This window comes from Dromiciops gliroides, chromosome 4 (assembly GCF_019393635.1).
Source record: "Dromiciops gliroides isolate mDroGli1 chromosome 4, mDroGli1.pri, whole genome shotgun sequence".
Lineage (NCBI taxonomy): Eukaryota > Metazoa > Chordata > Mammalia > Microbiotheria > Microbiotheriidae > Dromiciops > Dromiciops gliroides.
In genome coordinates this window covers 370,933,219-370,954,684 of record NC_057864.1, presented here as the reverse complement: position 1 = coordinate 370,954,684, position 21,466 = coordinate 370,933,219, and the positions used below count along the sequence as shown (strand labels likewise).

At 40.0% G+C, this 21,466-nt stretch overlaps 1 protein-coding gene across 1 annotated transcript in view; it reads left to right on the top strand.

The window, feature by feature from the left end:
• Positions 1-805: 805 nt before the first annotated feature.
• SGK1 (serum/glucocorticoid regulated kinase 1) overlaps positions 806-21,466 on the top strand; it is a 165,718-nt gene continuing 145,057 nt past the window's right edge. Inside the window, exon 1 of the mRNA XM_044004212.1 lies at positions 806-1,452. Within this exon, the coding sequence (XP_043860147.1) occupies positions 1,228-1,452 (225 nt within the window). The 5' untranslated portion in view covers positions 806-1,227. The remainder of the gene's footprint in view (positions 1,453-21,466) is intronic.

The following is a 21,466-nucleotide window of genomic DNA, read 5'->3' as shown; positions in this document are numbered from 1 at the left end:
CTTAAAAAAATGTTCTTTTCCACCAGTCCAATGGATATGATATTTTCTTTTTAAGATCTGAGACTTTTGAATAAATGGCACTATTTATATACAAGGTATTCTTGTTTCCTTTAGTGAAAAATAACAACCCTATTATGACAAGACAAGGGAGAGGAAGATAAAAAGGATATTTTGTCACCTTCTGGAGAAAACTTGGCAATTGGGATACCTGAGATTAAACATTTCTTAACCTGATGAAATATCCTGGGTAGTTTTATTTCCTCTCTCTCTCTCCATTTGGACACTTCATGAAATAAATGAAATTATATTTTCATTCAAAAGGATTTTATTCAGGAAAATATAGTCAATTGTTTTAGAGGATCATGAAAGGTGCCTGCATTTCATAAGGAAGTGGGCACAATTTTTTTTTTTTTATGGCTTTGACTTAAATGGTCCAAAAAGGGGATGGAGAGTGGGGGAAACTATTTTTGTATTCATTCCAAGGGAAGCAATGCTGCCTTTTGGTTAGTTCAGTGTCTACACCTTTTATGTCTCCTAGCTCAGTTATTCATGACCTATTATTTCTTCCTGTTTCACTGTCTCTGCCTCAGTCTCATTGTCTCTCTCCTCATTCTCTTCTCCCTGGTCTCTCCCTCTGTCTTTCATTCTCTGTCTCTTTTTCCCCTTTCTTCTTCCTTCCTCTCTTTCATTCTCCTCATTCTCCCCTCCTTCTCTCTTTTATTCTCCTCATTCCCTTTTCTGTCTTTGCCTCCTCTCTCATTCTCCTCTCTCGGTCTGCTCTCTCCTCCCTCCGCCCTCCCTCCTTCCTGCTCTCTCTTTCTTGCTCCCTCTCTCAGCTGCTTAACTACAGCTCCCACTGGAACTCGGCACAATCAAAAACAGCTCTCCTCTCCAAACAGCGGCAAGGCACATCACCTGAAGAACAAGTAACTGAAAACCCAGGCTCTAGAGAGAGAGAGAGAGAGAGAGATGCAGCCAGGTAAAGCAGGAGGGAGCTAGTCTCTCTCCTGTGCTCCTATTTAGATTAAAAAAAAAAAAAAAAGCCCGGCATCCTTCGGCGCCGGCTCCCATTACCCCGAGATTCTCTGCATATGGTCTGTGGGCTGCCACAAGGGTCGTGTAGCAGTCGTGCTTGTGAATTCGAGGAATGATTCAAAGAAAAAGGATCTAGCCTATGGCAACCGAAAGCTGGAAAAGGTCTCTGCAGTAGCTGGTGCAGCAGAATGAATGAGTGAAGGAAGGACTCGTTTCCTGAGACCTGATTGTGCTTCTTCCACCCCATTCTCCTCGTTAACTGTCTCCAGAAGGGATACTGAGGAAAACGGATGCACTAGACAAGTGCCACACACTGGACCTATAACTGTGTACTCTCCGTGGTGGAAAATGGTAAACAAAGACATGAATGGATTCCCAGTCAAGAAATGTTCAGCCTTTCAATTTTTTAAGAAGAGGGTAAGGACTGGTCTTACTCGTATTTTTTCCCCCTTTTGTTTCTTTTCTTGAAATGCGTTTTTATGCCGAACTGAAGTGGGAATATTGCTGTGGTGACAAACCCTCCCCGGTAAAGTGGTGTGTGAACGACTTGTGAATGAACTGAGAAATAAGGTCAGATAGTACCTGCCTAAGGTGCAGTTTGGGGGTGGGAAGAGAGAAGAGGGGGCCGGGGGTGGGAAGTGGCGGGGGGAAATGAGGAGAGGGGGATGGGCAGCAGTTGCTAGAGGCAGGATTAGCTGTGAAACGAAAAATTCTCCGTCAAAACCATATGTTCTGTACCTTTGAAATCATAATTGGAACAAGTACAATTATAGCTATAGCTTCAGTTAGGGGCTCTTGAAAGTACCTCACCGTTTCTCCTAAATCAGTCTGTCTGTCCGTCCGTCTCTTTCCGTAGCTTCCTCTCTCTCTCCCCCCTTCTTTCTCCCCTCTCTTTTCCCTTTCTCTCCCCTCTCCTTGTTAGAAGGATTCAACTTTCTTACACCTTTGATTCACTTAGTCTAGTCACTTAGTCTAGAGGGCTGCATTTCCATCTTCATTCATCAGAAGTACCTCTTGGGTCCCCAAATCATCCAACCTGCAATGGGCTGTATCTCTAGCCACAGCACCAATTCATGGGACAAGATATAATTCAGAACCGAGGCAGGAAAGGGCAAGCACGACCTCAATCAGAAATATTGGAGGCCATCCTTCAAGAGCTCTCTTTGAATTCCCCTCTGTTCTGGTAGGGCTAATTTAGTACGATTGCCTTTGGGTTTTTTGAGAGAGAAAGCAGCAGGGGTCTGGATTTGACTGATAGCTCAGTGCTTATTATACATCAATGTATTTTTAAAACTGCATGCCACAATGTCCAGAGTTTTTCACTGTGCTCCATGGGTTGGGAATAGGCAGAAAAAGGGAAATACCAGTTTCCTTTCTGTTTGATGATAAAATCATGCCATTGTGCAGGCAGCATAGGTGGTCTGCATAAACCTGCATATTAATGTCCAAGTAGGAGGTGAGCAGCTCCGGTTTGTTAAGTGGCCCGGTGACATCAGAAACTCCTTAATGAAGAGTGTTTCTTAGGGAATGACAGCCTGCCCCCACCTCCTTCCTATCTTGTTTAATACCCTGGGGCAGCCCCATCAAAATTATTTTGTTCATTCATTCTTTCTGCCCTCCATTCATGTGCTCTCGGTGAGATGCCAGGAACAGAAATGCAGTCACTCACTTCATTTAACCCGCCAGAACAACACAATGAAAGGCAAGTCGGCTGAATTATGAGCAGGGATGAGCAAACTCCCTGCACCAGAGAAGCAAACTGGAAAAATACAAGCAGCTTGTCAGGCAAAGAGGAGAGGGTTGGAGAGCCCTACCCCCCCCCCCCCCTTTTTTTTGGCCAGACTGATTTATTTCTCATCACTGAAATCACAACGTTCCAAAAGGTCCTGGAGGCAAAAACAAATACATGGAAAAAATATTATTTCTCTGTTAGCAGATGCTTGTGCAAAAGCAGGGCAATAAATGCCAGGTGATGCCTGTTACCAGGGCTGTGACTGATCCAAGGAAGATCGAGTCACTACAACTAAATGGATCTTTACGGTGTCTCTTTGCATACTTCTCTCCACCAGAATATAAAAATAAAAATCTCTCCTCCGAAGATAATTGTGGACATATATGTCAGCAGTGAATGAATGATCTGCTAATAAAACTATCCTAGTTCTTCCTCCAATGATTCTCTTAACTCATCCTTTTTGTTTTGTTTCGGGGGGGGGAGGGGATGGAGGGAGGAATTGTTGTATTTTTACTTTAATAGTGTTAAGAAAGCAGGTATCCTTATTCAACCATGTCACTGCAGAAATGGTTTGGGCTTTTAAAAAAGTTGCCTTTCATGTATATTGCAAAGGAAATGTGCTCATTGAAATACTAATTAACCATCTGCTGCCCTTCTGCTAAAAACCACAATCTACCAATTGCACCCATTTGGAGCTGTAACAGTTCTTGATTTTTTTTTTTTTCAAAACAAGAGCAAGGAAATTTACCTACCTCTTATTTTGGGATGGATAAAGGATGTAAATGGAAACAAAATAAGTTACACCAAGATGAGTAGTTGTGTCTTTCGTTGGCCTACTGATCCATACCAATCAGATTACTTGAAGAAGAGACAGGGTTCAGAACACTCTCCCACCTTATTTTCATTCTTTGACTGTCCACTCAAAGATGTCTAGGTAAGGGGCAGCTAGGTGGCACAGTGGATAGAGCACTGGCCCTGGAGTCAGGAGTACCTGAGTTAAAATCCGGCCTCAGACACTTAACGCTTACTAGCTGTGTGACCTTGGGCAAGTCACTTAACCCCAATTGCCTCACTAAAAAAAAAAAAGAAAGAAAGAAAGAAAAAAAAAAGATGTCTAGGTAGGCAGAGCTATCAATTCAGGAGTTAGGTTCCTTGATTCTTCAGTGGCTTCATACCCTAAGCCCTATATTTTCAAAGTTGATTTCAATTTATGATCATAGATAGTATTAGAATAGAGGGAAAAAATCACGAATATCATCTAGTCCAAGGCTTCTTCTTCTTTATACCATGGATGCCTTTGGCAGTCTGATGAAGACTCTGTAAATTACTTCTTCTTAGAATAATGTTTTAAAATAGGATTACAAAGGAAACCAATTCTGGTGAAATACAGTTATCAAAATACTTTTTAAAAATTCATGGGTTTCCAGTTAGGAACCTCTGAATTCTAGTCTCTCATTTAGCAAATGAAGACTGGAGGCCCAAAGACTTTAGATTTCTTGCCTAAGGTCACTCACTTCACAGAGTAGAGTCAGAATTGGAATTCCAGTCCTTTAATACCAACTTCACCACTGTGTCCCATGACTGTACCACCCCGCCTTATGCCATGGCTTTGGGTTTTGCTAAAGAATAATCCTTTTATTTTTTAATTCTATGGTTGAGATTCCAGACATAGCTGCATATCTCATTTTTTTAACCTGGTTGGACAATCTTATCAAATGAATCTTTGTTTGGTGCCCACAGAGGATGCCAAATAAGTCTTGAATGAAAGCCTAAAGGGTTTTACTGGGCTTGTTAAGAAAGAAAATTAACTTTTGACCAATGTATGGATGTTATTGTTTTAATTGTTCAAACCACTGAAAGTGCTGGGCAAAGTAGAACAGCTGCTTAAAGAAGCTTCTTTTCCAAAAGAAAGTTACAGTTCATCTCCAATTGCTTTACTTCTGCAGACTAAAACCCATCTTAGAACATTTGCTAATAGCTCTAGAAAGGTAGGTATCTTACCAGACTTTTTGGCTTAATAGACAAGAGGCAGTGTGGTGTGATGTGGCCAAAAGTGTGCTATTCCTAGAATTATCAAGAGATATGAGTTGGAAAAACCAAAGAAAGAAAAAAAAGAGGTATGAGGTGGAACTCTGGAATCTGACTTCTGATACTAGTAAGTAAGCTGCATGACCTTGGATAAATCCCTTCATGTCTTAACTTCAGTTTCTTTTATCCGTAAAATGGGGTTAATTTCACTGACATTAATGACAGCAAAAACAACAACAATGGTATTTGTATAGCTATAGAAGAGTCAGAGAACCTAGTTTTGAATTTTGACTCTCATAATTAAAGGCAACTAGATGGCTCAGTAGATAGAATGCTGGGCTGAAGTCAGAAAGACCTGAGTTCAATCCAGCCTCAAACACTTACTAGCTGTGTGACCTGGACAAGTTACTTACCCTTTGTTTGCCTTAATCCACTGAAGAAGGAGATAGCAAAGCACTCTAGTATCTTTACCAGGAAAATCCCATGGACTGTATGCCACAAAAAGTGGGGCATGACTAAACAATTTGTTTGTTTGCTTGTTTGTTTGTTTTGTGGGGCAAAGGGGGTTAAGTGACTTGCCCAGGGTCATACAGCTAGTAAGTGTCAAGTGCCTGAGGTCGGATTTGAACTCAGGTCCTCCTGAATCCAGGGCTGGTGCTTTATCCACTGTGCCACCTAGCTGCCCCCATGACTAAACAATTTAACAACAAGACTTAAACCAGCTAAGAGATTTTGGGCAAGTCACATCCTTTCTAGGATGTTCCCTCATCTTTAAAATCATACTAGATTAATGATCTCTAAGGACTCTTCTAAATCTTAATCCTATGATTAAATCAGTCTTAAAGGAAAAACAAAATATGTCTTGGCCAAAAGGACTATGGGTTCCTCAAAAAAGAGAACAAAAGATACAAATGGGATAGCTAAGGAGGAAAGAACTTTGAGGTATACAAATTGCTTTACAAATATTATCTTATTTGACCCTCACAAAAACCTTGAGAGATAGGTACTATTTTATAGATTAGGTAACTGAGGCAGACAACAGTTAAATGCCTTGCCCAGGGTTACACAACTAAGTGTCTGCAGCCAAATTTGAACTTGGGTCTTCCTGACTCCACCAGATTCAACACTGTGGGCCAAGCATTAGAGAATGCTTTTTTGTCCCCCTAAAATTCTTTAGGAGTAAAATTAAGGTTTATAGGCTGGGGGATATGGTGGAAAGCTAGATTTAGAGTCTTAGGACCTGGGGGCAAAGGTTAACTGCCTCTTAAGGAAAGTTGCCTCCCTTAATAAAATGTAATCTCCTTGAGGACAAGGAATGTTTTATTTTTATATTTGTATATCTAGTGAATGTTTAACTGTGATTGAGTCCTCATTGATGTTGTGACAATCTATGCTACAAGAGATAGACTCTCTACAAGAGGTCAAATTCCTAATCAAAGGACTTGACATTTGTCTTCTTAGAGTAGAAGTATTGCTAAAGCTTTGGGAGACTCTGAAGAGGGAATCTACATTGATTCTATAAGAGGTAGCCTGTTTTCCACTCAGTGAGGAGAAACAATAGGGAATACCCTCAAAGAGGCAAAAGGCCAAATAAGGATGCCAAAATATTCATTAGTAAAAATCTGGTAACAAACTGTGTACCCATTGCCTGAAGAATGGCTGATCAAATTGAGGGACAGGAATATAATGGAATATTATTGAACCATGAGAAATATGGAAAGATTCACATGACCTGATATGGAACAAATAAAACAATATGTACAATGATTACTAAAGGGAAAAGACATCAGAACTCAGATGAACTATAAAGACCAATCTTGGCTCCAAAGGACTACTAATATTCCATGCTTTCCCTCTCAGTAGAAATGTAGTACAATCTAGGTGCGGAATATTGCATATGCTGTCAAATAGAGTTGCTTTGGTAGTTTCTTTTGTTCATTTTTCCTTGCTATGAAGGAGTCATCTAGTGAGGGAAGGTTGTTATTGGAAGAGACAGGGAGTATACAGTTTTTAAAAATTAGAAAAATGGAGGGAGAGAGAATGAAGATAAATGGGAAAGACACACTTTGATCCCTTATGATCTCTCCTCTTTTAGGTAGCAGAGAATTCTATTGGTCATCAATATGCTTCCCTCTAGAGAGGAAGGTAGGATGGCTTGTTCCCAGAAAGTCTTTAACATTCTTAAAGGACTTAAATCTACCTATCTACTGAGTTTATTATTCATTCTAGTTGTATGTAAATTTGGCATTTATGAAGAATAATTCATTTTGGGGTTGGAATATAAGATCTCATGATCTTTCAGCTGTTAACAGGCATTTAGCTCCAGTATCACAGTTTATTTCATTGATAGAATGCCTTGGCATAGGTCATTCTATTGTACTTCTCATAATGGGCCAGCCAGGATATGGCTAATAATAATAATAATAATAATAATGGACTTGGCCATTTTCCTTTCAGTCAGCATCATTAACTGTCTGTGCTGGTTTATGGCATCTGCATTGTTTACCCTCCCACCCAGCATCCTAAAAATACTTCTTTCCATTTCTTCTTGCTCATTGTTTTCTTGTGAGCTCAGAAAAAGCAAACAGAGAAGGAACGTTTGGGGCTCTAAGATAGTTTTCAGTTTTGCCACTGACTCACAGCAGAGTTGGACCAGAGGGTCACTCCAGGTCAGGACATAACTTGACATGTGGTGTTCAGGAAGATGGAGAGAGGGAAGGGCCGAATGCCCCTTTGCGCTTTGGAATGAAGGGGAGGAGGGGCTGGTCTCTCCAACAGCTCTTAAATGTTGCATGGCGTGGGTATATTGGCAGGTAAGTAAGCCCTACTGTGATTCTAGGCTTAGGAGACTGTGCTTAGGAAAGGTTATGAATGAAAAACAAAGTTGTAGCAGGCCTCTTTGTGAAGGCCTCCTGGAAAAGCAGGTGCTGCAGCATTGCTACCACATAGCCATTGGTAAATAACAACACTCCAGGTTCACCTACATGTATGTGGGTGATGTATGTAGTGGAAAGTGGATTTGGAGTTAGGAGAGGCCTGAGTTCAATCCCATCTCAGATACTTGCTAAGCAAATCATTTAACCTCTATCTGCCTCAATTTTCTTAATTGCAAAATAGAGATAATAATAGCACTTTATCTCCCAGGGTCATTGTGAGGATCTGTTGATATAATACTTGTAAAGTGCTTAACACAGTGCCTGGAATATAGTAGGCGTTTAATAAATGCTTCCTTCCATCCTTGCTTCCTTTTTCCCTTCCCCCTTCCTCCTTCCCGATTCCTTTCTTTCCTTCCTTCCTTCCTTCCTTCCTTCCAGGTCCCTTCCAGATCTAAATTTATGATCATAAGGGTAAAAGATCTCTTAAATCTCTTCCCACTCAAGACTATGATCCAAGTAAAACTATAGATAAAGTAGTCACTCTTTTATAAATGGATGAGTCAGCCCAGACTGGTACATTCCACACATAAAATAATGATAATAATAATAGCATTCATAGAAGGCTTTAAGTTTTTCAAAGAGCTTTCCAATGTTATTTCTTTTCATCCTCACGGCAACTTGGGTGGGGGCAGGGAGGAGGGAAAGCTGCTATTATTATCCCCATTTTATACATAAGGAAACTAAGGCCGACAGAGGTTAAATTAATTGCTCAGGGTCATACAGTTAGTAAGTAGATAAAGTTGAATTTGAAATCAGGTCTTCCTGACTCCAGGACTAATCCACAGTATCATCTTGCTGCCTTTAAATGTAAATTAAAATGTAATCATAGGGGACAGCTAGATGGCACAGTGGATAAAGCACTGGCCCTTGATTCAGGAGAACATGAGTTCAAATCTAGCCTCAGACATTTGACACTTACTAGCTGTGTGACCCTGGGCAAGTCACTTAACCCTCATTGCCCCACCCCCAAAAATTAATCATAAAAACTCAGAAATTGATAAATAGCAAGATTGTTGGTAATTTAGATTAATCCAGGGCCCCTCCCCTTCCCCAAATTCCTTTGTATATTTTTTATATTTAACCATTTATGTACATGTTATCTTTTCCAAAAGGAATTAAGCTTAATGAGGGCAAATACAATTTCCCTTTTGTCTTTATATCCCCAGTGCCTGGTGCAGCTCCTGGCACTTAGTAGGCACTTTATGAGTACTTATTGTATTGAATTAAAGCTACAGAACCTTTGGTTGACAGAAATGATACCTTGTGTGTTCAAGTTGCTTTTCCAAAAAAAAAAAAGGTGATTTCTAATAGATACAAATCACTCGTCTCCATATACATGCTGCCCACAGATATAAAAAGAAGAAAGCTAAGTAGCAAATGATAGCAGTCAAGAAGTTAGCAGATAACAATTGACTGACATAGATGAAGGGAGCAGACAAATCAAGAATCTGACAATTCACTAGCCTGTTGCTTTGTTGTCTCTAAAAAGAGTCTGAGTTCTTCACTTGTCAGCATATCTGAGCCTGGTATTCTTGTTCCCTTAGGCCATTCTAGAGAGAATTTTTTTTTACCTCTTCTATGGCTTAAAAAACAAAACAAAACAAACAAAAACTCTGCCCTGAGACATATAGACGATTTCTCAATCAGACTTATTTACCTGAGGGAACAGCCTGTGTCTCTCTAGCTATCAGTTGTGTAAATTAGGAAGTCATCCTTGCCTTAGACTCAGTCCAACTTTTGGCCTTCATCTCTTCATCTTCCTCCTCCTCCTCTGGTTTTTCCCAAGGGCAGGGTTCCCAGAAAGGTGGTCAGCCTCCTTCATAACACATCACAGTACTTGAAAACAAATTAAGACTGAATACACAGCTCAACTTGCCTAGTTGACAAGGGATGGATGAGTGGATAGATGGATGAGTGATTGGTAGCTCAAAATATCCCAGTGGTGAGGTTGGCTGGGGGCTAATGTGGCTGCTTTCTTCCTGCTCTTTATTTAGTATTTGGAGTTAGAGAATTGCAGTCACAGTTTGTTTTCTCTAGCACCTTTCCTGGCAAACCTCTCAAAGTGCTTTAGAGCTATTTGCAAGAAGGGAACTGAAAATTGAGGGTGTGGATGAAGACTATAGGAAAACTCTTCCCATCATTAGCATAAGCTGCCAAAAATCCACTCTAATTACTTTCGGAAGCCTGCTGTGACATCTTTCTGTGAAGAACCTGCCTGTCTTGTGATTTAGCCTTGCTATCACCTTGGCCTCCTTTCCTTCCTGATACAAGGCTCTCATACAACAGTCCTCTTGCTTTAAGGGAATAAAACATCATGTGATTTCTTTTTCTTTTTTTCCTCTTCTTTCCTTGGGGTGGGGGGCAGTGAGGGCAGAGCAGAGGAAGAAAGAGCCGACTTGGAAAAGCTCCTGAAATCTTTTCACTCTGAACAAGGTGCCATCCCTGCTTTCTCATCTCAACAGCTTCAGGACCACCTACTGCCCATCCAGCCTTCCATCTTTCTCCAGAGTTCAGTTAGTCTGTTCTCTTGATGCCAGGATTTAAAACCCTTCCAGCTCAAAGGGGAGCAGGAATCAAGTGGGGAGTTTCAGTGCTTCCAGAAATAGAAGGGCTGGAGAGATTCAGAACCTCACTAAGAAGCATTTTAAGCACAAGCTTCCCGAAGGGCCAGAATTAAAATGTGTCAGACAAAATAGAAAATCCAAGTTAATAGCCTAGGTACTAAAAATAAGCATGAAAGCTGGCTTTCAGTGTTTACTAAAAATGTTTTCTTGCCCTCCGTGATTTCTCTGAGAATTGACTTAATTTCTTTTAGGCCCGAGAATGGGCGAATGTTCATTTAGACAAATACATTACATTATAGAATGAATGATGGAGAGGGACATTCTTATAAGCAGGACACCAAATGGGAAATAAAGACATAGAGTGCATCTGGAAGCTTAAAATTTTTTGTACAGTGTGAGGAAATAGCAAAGATACAATTAGTCAAGCTTAACGTACCATTTCATATAACTTCTTTGAAGGGGAGATCTTACCTGGTAACAAGAATTCATAATCATATATTGTTTTCCTTCTTGATGATAAAGGGCAAGCTGTTATGATTCAAAGCATTCTCTTTGTGTGTGAGGCCATTGGGTTTAAGTGACTTGCCCAGGGTCAAACAACTAGTAAGTGTCAAGTGTCTGAGGCCGGATTTGAACTCAGGTCCTCCTGAATCCAGGGCCAGTGCTCTATCCACTGTGCCATGTAGCTGCCCCTAAAGCATTCTTTAATGTGTCTTCCCAAATTATAGAGCAGGGGGAATCCTTTTTTTCCACATCCCTTTATAATTCTCCACTCATATCAATTTCAAGCAAGGCCCCAATGATCTGAAGGTACCAAGCTCAAGGCCTCCTGGCACTTCCCTTGGCTTTAGCTTTCTCACTTGTAGGATGAGGGGTTTGGATTAGATGATCTCTAAGGCTCCTTCTCCTTCTAACATTTCTATGATGAAATGGCAGAAGCAGATTTCAGACATGCTCTGGAAATTGTTGAAGAGCAACTGCAGCATCGTTGTTCTGGGAAGGAGCACAGGTTCTGGAGTTAGAGAGCCTGGGTTCCACCTGCTATGGATAATTTCATGCCTAGGGACTCTGGTCACTCAATTTCTCTAGGTCTCAGTTTTCTTGTATGTGAAATGAGAGGGTCTGACCAGATTGCTTCTGACTAACTCTAGATCTGTGACCCTGATTCTTGAGAGAGTAATACCCAAGTATGCTCTGTCCTAATACATCTCTCGACAGATCCATGCAGCCATATTTGCACTTAGGTCAAGTTTTTTGTGTAAAGGCCTCTTATTTTATGTAAATTCCAGCAGGATGGCATATTCATTTGCTAGACTGAGCATATGACATGAAGGTAAATGACTTCTTCTGATCCAGAAGGTCTATGAAAAGAAGGAATGTGATGGAGTTATCAAGTTTCCCTTCTCGGTCTCTATGTAACATTTTATTTCTTAGTCTTGTCCAGTTCATTCACACCCATGAAGCCATAAGTTCCACTGAGGTACATGAATATGGTGGCACTGGGAATGCTCTGATAGACTGATAAAAGTTTCAGGCAAGTCTGGGGGGGACACCTAAGATGAAATTTTGCACTTGGGAGCCTTTCAGTATGAAAAATGGAACCCCCTCTTTTGGTCCAGCTCTGTGCTTGGTACCAAACACTTGTAGTCTAAAACCCATACCTTGACCCCTTCTACCTACCCTCAAAGACATTATTGTAAACTTTAATTTTTTTTACTCTGCTTTTTCTAGTCCCCAAATATACCTCATGACTTCCTATGCCTAACTCACATCATCTTCCCTCCTGCCTTTACCTGCAATTGCTTTTTTCTATCCCTGGCTCTATCTGTTTAGTCCCCACCCAGCTTCAATACCTAACTCAAAGACCTCCTCTTCCAATGAAACTTGTGTGATTTCCTATTCTCTACCCCCTTCCTAATGGAAGTGATGTCCAAAAGCAATCAATTAAAGGCATCCGGGGCAACCAATACACCTGGAATGTTAACACACCTGAGAAAAGCAACACAAAAAGGCAAGTGTCCTCAAATCACCTCTGTAATTCATGACGTGAATATCCAAGAAGGAATTAAATTCAACTGAGTGGGAGGAAGAATTAGTTACTATATGTACAGATGTGCACTTTTGGTAATTTTCTATTTTAACATTCTTTGAAACTAGGCTCAGTTTCTCTAAGATTCTTTTGGGAACATATATATGTATATATAAAATAAAAATATATTAAAATTTTATATGTGTATATATACACACACACACATAAAATTTTTGTACCCTTTAAATTTCAGGGCTCTGGAACAAAACTCAGGCAGCCTTTCAAAGCACGCTAAGGCCCTCCAGTTCTCTCTTATAGGAATGTTTAAAAAATCATTTTTTTCTTAGCATCTTTGTCTAAAGTCCTTGGTCTATTCTGAATAAGATAGCTTTATCAGCCTTTAACTAACAACTCTGAAACAATGTCCTGCACTATACTCTTTTGAAATCATTCTTATTAAAGGCCTGACCAGTCTCTAAGAGAAACTTAGGAACCTAGGAAGAATTTCCCCCTAAAACTGATAAGAAATCAAGTCTAAAAATATCTGATTAATTCAATTAATGAAAATATCATCTGAAGTTCACTTTTGACCAAGTAAAAGGGGGATCTTTAGAAGGATCAGAATGCTTCAAAAGTTGTTACTATCCTGTTTGAATGAAGCTGTTACTAAATCTTGAACTCCTATTTAATCATGTTTAAGGAATTTTAGTCTTTGTATTAGACTCTGTAAATTGTGACTAGATGTGGCTTGGGTCTGAGAGATTTTCAAAGAGAGGATAGAGCTCTATCCCTTTGGATTTTTCTAAGCAAACATACTTAGAATTATTTAATGAAATAAATTTATTCCTTGAAGATTTGTGCCTAAAATGTGGACTGCAGAATTTTTCTTCCACATAAGTTACCATTCTGGAGAATTCTTTGGCTTGACTACCAAAAACACTTTTACTTCTTTACGTTTTGGGTGGATGAAAAGTGGGGCACTAGGGGTTGCTGTATCTTTGAGGTCAGGCTTGTGTCTGTGCCCATACTATAGCTTACTATGGTAGGATGCCCTTCCTTTTCCTTTCACTTCCACCCTCTCACTTACCCTTCACCCTTCTCAGTGACTCCACCCAGTGCTTTTACACACCAGGTAGTCGCAAGTAAGGGGCCTGGCTCTTTAAAGAGACTAGAGGGGGCAGCTAGGTGGCGAAGTGGATAGAGCACCGGCCCTGGAGTCAGGAGTACCTGGGTTCAAATCCGGCCTCAGACACTTAACACTTACTAGCTGTGTGACCCTGGGCAAGTCACTTAACCCCAATTGCCTCATTTAAAATAAAAAACAAAAACAAAATAAAGAGACTAGAAAGGCATTTGGCCACTTGGTCTGTCAGTCAGTCAATAAATATTAAGTGCTTATGTGCCAGGCAGTGTGCTAAGTACTGGTGGGTACAAAGAAAGACAAAAGACAGTATATACCCTTAGGAGACAACACATAAAAAGAAACTGAGGATGAGGAGGAGGAGTAAGAAAGGGCCCCTAGGGGAGTGGAGATAAGTCCAGAGTAGTGTAGCCAGGTGGGAAATAAAGAAATGGCTGAGCTGAGAGATGCCCTTAAATGGGAATTCTGAGAGGAATTCTCTGATCTCCACCTTCTCCAATCAGAGAATGGGAGGGGCCTCAAGGGCAGAGAGTTCTGATGAGCTATGAGTTGTAGGGCTGATGTGATCTTACAGGATGATGAGGTTTGGGGAGGGCATGGGAGGGAAGGATAGAGTCCAGTGGCAGCAAAGAAGTGAGGCTGTTTTAGGTAGAAAAATGCGCAGGAAGGGGAATTTTGATCAGAGGTTTCATTCAAAGCCTATAGGTCAAGTTTGTCTTAATTTGATTTTATGATCCCTGAGTACCTTATTGGATTTTAAAGCTCAAACCTGAATTATTGGACTAGCCTAGTTTAGACCGGGCATGTCCCTAATAGGATTATAAGCTCCTGGTTGAAGGCATGAGCCAAGACAATGTAAATGCCTTGAGGGACTATTTTGCTTTTCTCTTTATATGTCTAGTAGCTATTATAGTGCCTGGAATATAGTAGGTTCTTTTTTTTTTTTTTTTAGTGAGGCAATTGGGGTTAAGTGACTTGCCCAGGGTCACACAGCTAGTAAGTGTCAAGTGTCTGAGGTCGGATTTGAACTCAGGTACTCCTGACTCCAGGGCCAGTGCTCTATCCACTGTGCCACCTAGCTGTCCCTAGTAGGTTCTTAATAATTACTTATTGATTGGTTGTTAATTGAACCATGTATGATTCTACTCTGTTTTATCACAGAAGTCATCTCCAGTGATTTATAGTATTTAAGAGATACTTGGTTTTTAAAAAATAATATTTGATTTTTCCCAATTATATGTAAAAACAAATTTTAACATTCATTGTTTTGCTGTTGTTGTTGTGGGTTCCAAGCTCTCTTTCTCCCTCCCTCAGATGGTAAGCAGTCTGACAGTTTATACATGTGCAATCATGTAAAACATTTCCATATTAGTCATTTTGTGGGGGTAGGAACAAACAAAAAAGAGTGAAAAATAGTATGCTTCAGTCTGTATTCAGACAACATTTCTTTCTCTGGAGGCAGATAGCATTTTTCATCATAAGTCCTTAGGGATTGTCTTGGATCATTATATTGCTGAGAATAGCTAAGTCATTCATAGCTCTCCACTATACAATATTGCTGCTACTGTTACAATATTCTACTGGTTCTGCTCATTTCACTCTGTATCAGTTCGTATCTTTCCAGGTTTATAAAAAATACTTGTGGAATAGATAATATCAGCTAACAGTGATTTAGGTTTATAAAATATTTTACACGTTTATCATGAGAACTCTGTGATATAAGTATTATAGACATTGTCATCATTTTACAAATGAGGAAAACAAGGCTCAGAGGGGTTGATTTGCCCAATATCACATAATGATAGAGCCAGGTTCTGAATCCAGAACTTCTGACTCAGAATCCAGTGTCTTTTCCCTATGCCACATTTACAAGGAGAAAAGGAATGTCCATTGGTTTGCCCTATCCAGAGACATTTCCATTTTAACAAAAGACAGAACCCACAATTCAAAGCCCTGCATTTCTAACAGTTTAGTGTCAGGCTTCAGCAAACTCAGGGAGGAAGCTTAATTTGGGGATGAGGCAGCATCCCTGTTGTGCATAAAATCATAACATTAAAGCAGCAAGAGTAGATAGATATTCTGACTTATGCATGAAACTAGCCCTGACTTGGGCTCTGTGAAAAGCAGGAAACAGTTTGGGATTTTTATGCCTGGCTCCTAGGTCCCAGAAGATATAGGGGGTTGCTGCTGATTTTAAATGGTCTACATTGGGAGAATTCAAGCTTCAAAAGAGGAAAGAAAACAAATGATGACAAATGATGACCTTGGTTGTCCCCGATAGTCACAGGGAAACTAGATTGTGTGTCTTTCTATCATGAAAATCTCTTGTTCATGTATAGTTTTTGCCTAGGCCTACTCTAGAGAGTACAATGTGAAATGTGAGCTTTTGATTCCTATATGATCTGAAAATTGTACCTTTCTCTAGGGGACTATTGACCAAAATGTATTCTCCCCAAAAGGCTGAGAAAGTCATCTTTTTTCCTTCTGTTTTGAAGCATTGACTATTATTTGGAAGTATGTTGGTGAAGGGGAAGATTAGTGAACTCATTTAGATCTTTCTGCTTCACATGTGCTAGAGGCAGAATAGAGTATCTTCTCTGAATCACTTTTGTTTATGTTAAATAATAAGACTCTTATGCATATGACAACAGCCCCGAAGTAGAAATACTGTTTATGGTATAATTACTACTATCAATGGGTTGCCTTTAAGCTACTGTTGAAGAACAAGGAGAATTAGGAACTCATGATGCTTGTAGTCTCTGTGTGACGATAAAGCTTATCTCTTATAGATCCACTTTGAGTGTTTAAGCACATAATGGATCTGGAGAAGGCAGACAAAAGAATGCCATATTGTTTTAACTCAATATCGATAACTGCTAGCATTTATATTATGCTTGAAATTTATTATCTCCTTTGAACTTCACAGCAATCCTGTGGGGTAGGTGATATTATTATTCCCATTTTAGAAATGAAGAAACTGAGGCCGAGAGAGGTTAAGTGATTTGCTTAGGGTCACCTAGCTAGTAAGTGTCTGAAACTGGTTTTGAACTAAGGTCTTTTGGACTACAAATGCAACATCTTAATCACTAGGCCAAACGAATTCATCCCAGATTTGTTACTGAAAGAATATTGACAAGTTGACTGCGATTTAAAATAAGTAGAGGCAACACCCTGTTGTAATTTGTGAAACATTAATGAACATTTATAAGAAGATAAAGATAATTCAGTACTTTAGAAGAAGCAATTGGTGGTACAGTAGTTAGAGCACTGAGCCTAGAGTCAGGAAGTCTTGTGTTCAAGTCTGTCCTCAGACATTTTTTTAAGTGAGTGACCCTTCACAAGTCACTTAACATCTATCTGCCTCACTTTCCTCCATTGTAATGGGTAATAGTAAGAGTATCTCCTTGGATAGTTATGGTAAAGATCAAATGAAATAAGATTTCTAAAAGTGTTGAGCACAGGGTGGAATAATGCCTGACCCATTAGTAGATGCTTATTCCCTTCCCCTTTCCTATAAAATCCCCCTAATTACAACAATTTCATCATTGGTACAGATCCCAGCCCTTCTGCACTTTAGTTAGACAGTTTAATGGATTGCTGTGGACAAAAATAATAATAATAAATCATCACTTAGAAGCCAACTACAAATTTATCTGAGCTGGTCTTCAAATAACAGGCCTACACTCACTACTGCTCCATAGGAGAAACCTTTCCAGCTTGGGATGTGGTGTATTGCCTTCAGAAAGCCAAGGTCACCTCCACAACATAATGAGGCATCGGAGGAAAAAGTAAGTGGAAGAATGACAAAGGCCTTCCTAAATTATTTTCATAGGCATTCTGCAACATGAGAATGCAGCCTATGAATCACCCATATCTTTTCAGTCAATGTGGCTATGATTTTGAAGGGCTAAAGTTTAACAGGCTAACAAGAAAGATACTGTGTACAGAGAGTCTCACTCCAAAATAGGTTAGGTAGAATTATGCCTCCTCTGAGAATTTGGAGAGTTTCCACAGGGTCTAATTCATAGTAGTAATTGACAATTGATAGAATAATTAAGAATTGATTGAATCTCTCATATACCTCTATGGTGGACGATGAGAGAAGGGACCAGTAAAACATCTTTAGTTGTCATGGGGTGGGGGAGAAAAATTTTATACTTTATCCGCCCCCACTTACCACTGAAATATATGTTAAAAGTTGGGAGAACAGGGTTCTTGTCCTGCCTAGGACACTAACTCTGTGTGACCTTGAATAATTCACATATCCTCCTTTTTTATCCTTTCCAAAGCAATAAAATGATGAGGTTGGACAAGACAATCTTTAAGGCCCCTTTTAGTTCTAACATCCCATATAACTATTTCTGGGGTAGAGTAATGTTTTTGGAAAGAAAAGGAGGGAAAGAATGCAAAAATAGCCTTGAAAGGCTACTATTCCTATTTAGTTATATGTTAAGACTTATTTTACTGTATAGTTCTCACTTCTACTATTTTATCATCTTTATTTTTATAATACAGTAGAAAGGTCACTATAGGTGGTCTCAAGAGACCTGAATTTGAATTCCAGCCCTCTCACTTATTTGCTGTGTGTTCATGGGCAAGTCATTTAACTCTCCTAAATCTTCAGTTTCCTCTTCTATAAAATGGAGATAACACTTTGCTCAAAGGGTTTCTGGGATGAAAGTGTTGAATAAATACGAACTATTTTGCATTTTGTTTTCCTTTCTCTCTCTGCCTCCATCTCTGTCCAAGACTCAGTGGGGTCCCATCTAATGTTTCTCTCACTTTCCTTCTTTCACTGGGGGGGGGGTAGGAAATTGTGGATCTGGAATGTTTCATAAATGGCTGACCAAAAACAAAGCAACTTTGGACAATAACACCTCAGCTTTGTTGTCCAAAGGGTAAAGAAGGGACATTGCTGATGGAGTATTTATAGCCAACCACCAAGAGCTGTCAATTCCTCTGAAAAAGCCATTATCTCCCTCAGATGGCTCAGGGCAGCTGTGTGTTTCCAACCCTTCATGCCCACCCTGAAGCTTGGCCTCAAGGCCAAGAGTTCAAAGAAAAGAATTCATAGTGGGCCCTCCTCCCTACTTTCCACTGTCAAGCACATAAGGAGGAGAAGCCATGTTGTGTGTGTTTTCTATGTCAGGATTCTCTGGGGGTCTATTATGATAAAGACCCTTTTCTAGGGCCAATGGGCCAGGGGCCTATCTGGTCCTTAGACTGGAGAGCTGGTAGACTTTCCAGAGTCTTTCTGTTGTAGCAGGTTTCAGGAGGAGGGACTCTATCTGGCATCTATATTTACTCCTTAATGTAGGGAGATTTTGAGGCCTGATATGACCCTCTGTGAATGGGTATGAATATGGAACAAGTAGAGCCCCCATGCAACTATACTACAATATGTGCACCCCAATCCCTCACCTCTGACAGAGATTCATCTTAGGCCTGAGAGGAAAAGGCTTATAAATAAAAACTAGGGGAGGCAGAAGGGAAACCATTATATTGAGTTTCCAGAAACTACTTGACCTAAGAATGAAACATTACCCACCCACAACTAGGACATTGCACTAATTAGCTATGAAGCTGCAACTATCAGTTTTCCCAAGTAATCTGTATCAGATTGCATGTTAAACCATTAAATGGAAGGGCCTATATTATAGCCTTAACATTTTGTATAGCACCTAATAAGATGCTGGTGCCTAATCAAGTCCTAATATTCAAAACAAAGAATCATAGAGTCAAAGGGATGTGGAAGAGATCTTCCTAACTTAGGTTCATTATCCTATCCTCTATAATACCTTGCTGTCTTCAACAGGTGAGCAAACTACAAAGAAATTTATATTTTCATTAAATTAGATGTTTGATATTAAGGTGGTGCTTCAGAAATGCCATTCCTTACAATCTGACATCCCAGTCACTTTCTTCATTGTAACTTGCAAAAAAGAAATTATTTTTTTTATTCACATAATATGCAATTAAAAAAAAAAGTCCTGTGTTGGCTAGAAAGAGCCTGAAAAGAACCCTGACTTATTTAAGAATCACCTGAACTTTGTTCCTATTTCCATTAATTTCCATTTATTGAACAGCTGCTGTGTATAGGGCACTGGAGATATAAGGAGGCAAAAGACATGTATTATTCTGGGGCTTCTTAAACTTTTTTCCATTCGCCACCTTTTTGCCTGAGAAATTTTTATGTGACCCTAGGTATATAAGTACATAAAATAGGTATACATAACCTTTTACCACTGCCAAATTTTTGCAACCCCCCCACATTCAGTTATGCGACTCCGTATGGGGTTGCAACCCCCAGTTTAAGAAGCTAGGTACTATTCCATGCATGAGGGACTGACCATCCATTTAAGGCATAGGCATACTTAAAGGGATCTGTGATTTCATCAATTTGAATGTTCCCTCTATTAATAGATATAAAACCCCATAAAAGTCTGCCCATCCGGGGCAGCTAGGTGGCGCAGTGGATAGAGCACCGGCCCTGGAGTCAGGAGTACCTGAGTTCAAATCCGGCCTCAGACACTTAACACACACTTACTAGCTGTGTGACCCTGGGCAAGTCACTTAACCCCAATTGCCTCACTAAAAAAAAAAAAAAAAGTCTGCCCATCCTAGGAAACTCATCCATATCCTCCCCATAAATTTGCCACAGGAGGCCTTCTTGCTTTCTCTTGACAATGTGAAGATGGCTATATGGAGAATTCTAGCCTTTCATCTGTCATCCCTCACCTTTGCCACATGACCATCATGGCTTCCCTTCCTATCACCCATTTCCCTGATAGAATCTTGTACTTCAATTATTCTTCAAGTTTCCTCACTGGTTATTTGTTGCAACATGCTTCTACCCATAGAATGTTGGGATTTCTATGAGGAGCTTAGGATCATTAAAGGAGCCTTGGAATTTCTTGATGACTAATCGGTTCACTCTCCTTTTCCTGCTTAACTCTAGTCTAAATCCATTGTCCTTTTGCACCGGCTGTGGCAGATATTCATAATGATAAGCAAGTTCTATTGGTTATTAAGTTATTCATTCGAATGTACGTCATAATACATTTCCTGGCCGTTTCCAAATCATGCAGCCTGTACCCTGGCTATCCTTCTTATCTCCCTCCCAGCACACCTTGGACTCTGCCCCTGAGACCCTGGGCTCTGAATTTGCCTTATGCTGCTGGGAAACCAACACCACCCCACCCCTCTTCCTGACGTTGCCAAATCATATTGATATGAATCATGTATCCCTCATTTAATTCTCATTGCCTATTAAAATGTAAGCTGCTTCTCCTTTTTTTTTTTTTTGTGAGGCAATTGGGGTTAAGTGACTTGCCCAGGGTCACATAGCTAGTAAGTGTCAAGCATCTGAGGCCTGATTTGAACTCAGGTATTCCTGAATCCAGGGCCCGTGCTTTATCCATTGCGCCACCTAGCTGCCCCTAAAATGTAAGCTTCTTGAGGCCAGGGACTATCTTTTGTGCTTGCATTTGTATCCCCCATCACTTAGGACAGCATCTGGCACATAGTAAACACTTCATAAAGGCTTTTGATTCTTCCATTCATAATTTGAGCACTAGACATTTTTTTTTTTTTTGGTGAGGCAATTGGGGTTAAGTGACTTGCCCAGGGTCACACAGCTAGTAAGTGTCAAGTGTCTGAGCCTGGATTTGAACTCAGGTCCTCTGACTCCAGGGCCAGTGCTCTATCCACTGCACCACCTAGCTTCCCCACACTAGACATTTTTGATCTAATTGGTCTTTCCTATGAAACAGTAAGGTCAAACTAAAATAAAAAAATGAACTTAGAGAATTGACCCACAAGAAAATATAGAGTAAATCTCTGATCCACAAACAAAGAAAAGAATAAAAGTAGCCATTAAGGGCCAGGAGCAAGAATATAAAGTTAGTTAGTGGTTGCCATAATAAATCATACCCACACTGCCCTGTCAGCAGAGTACAGTGAAAAGAGTGCTAGATTTGCAGTCTACCACTTGGGTCCATA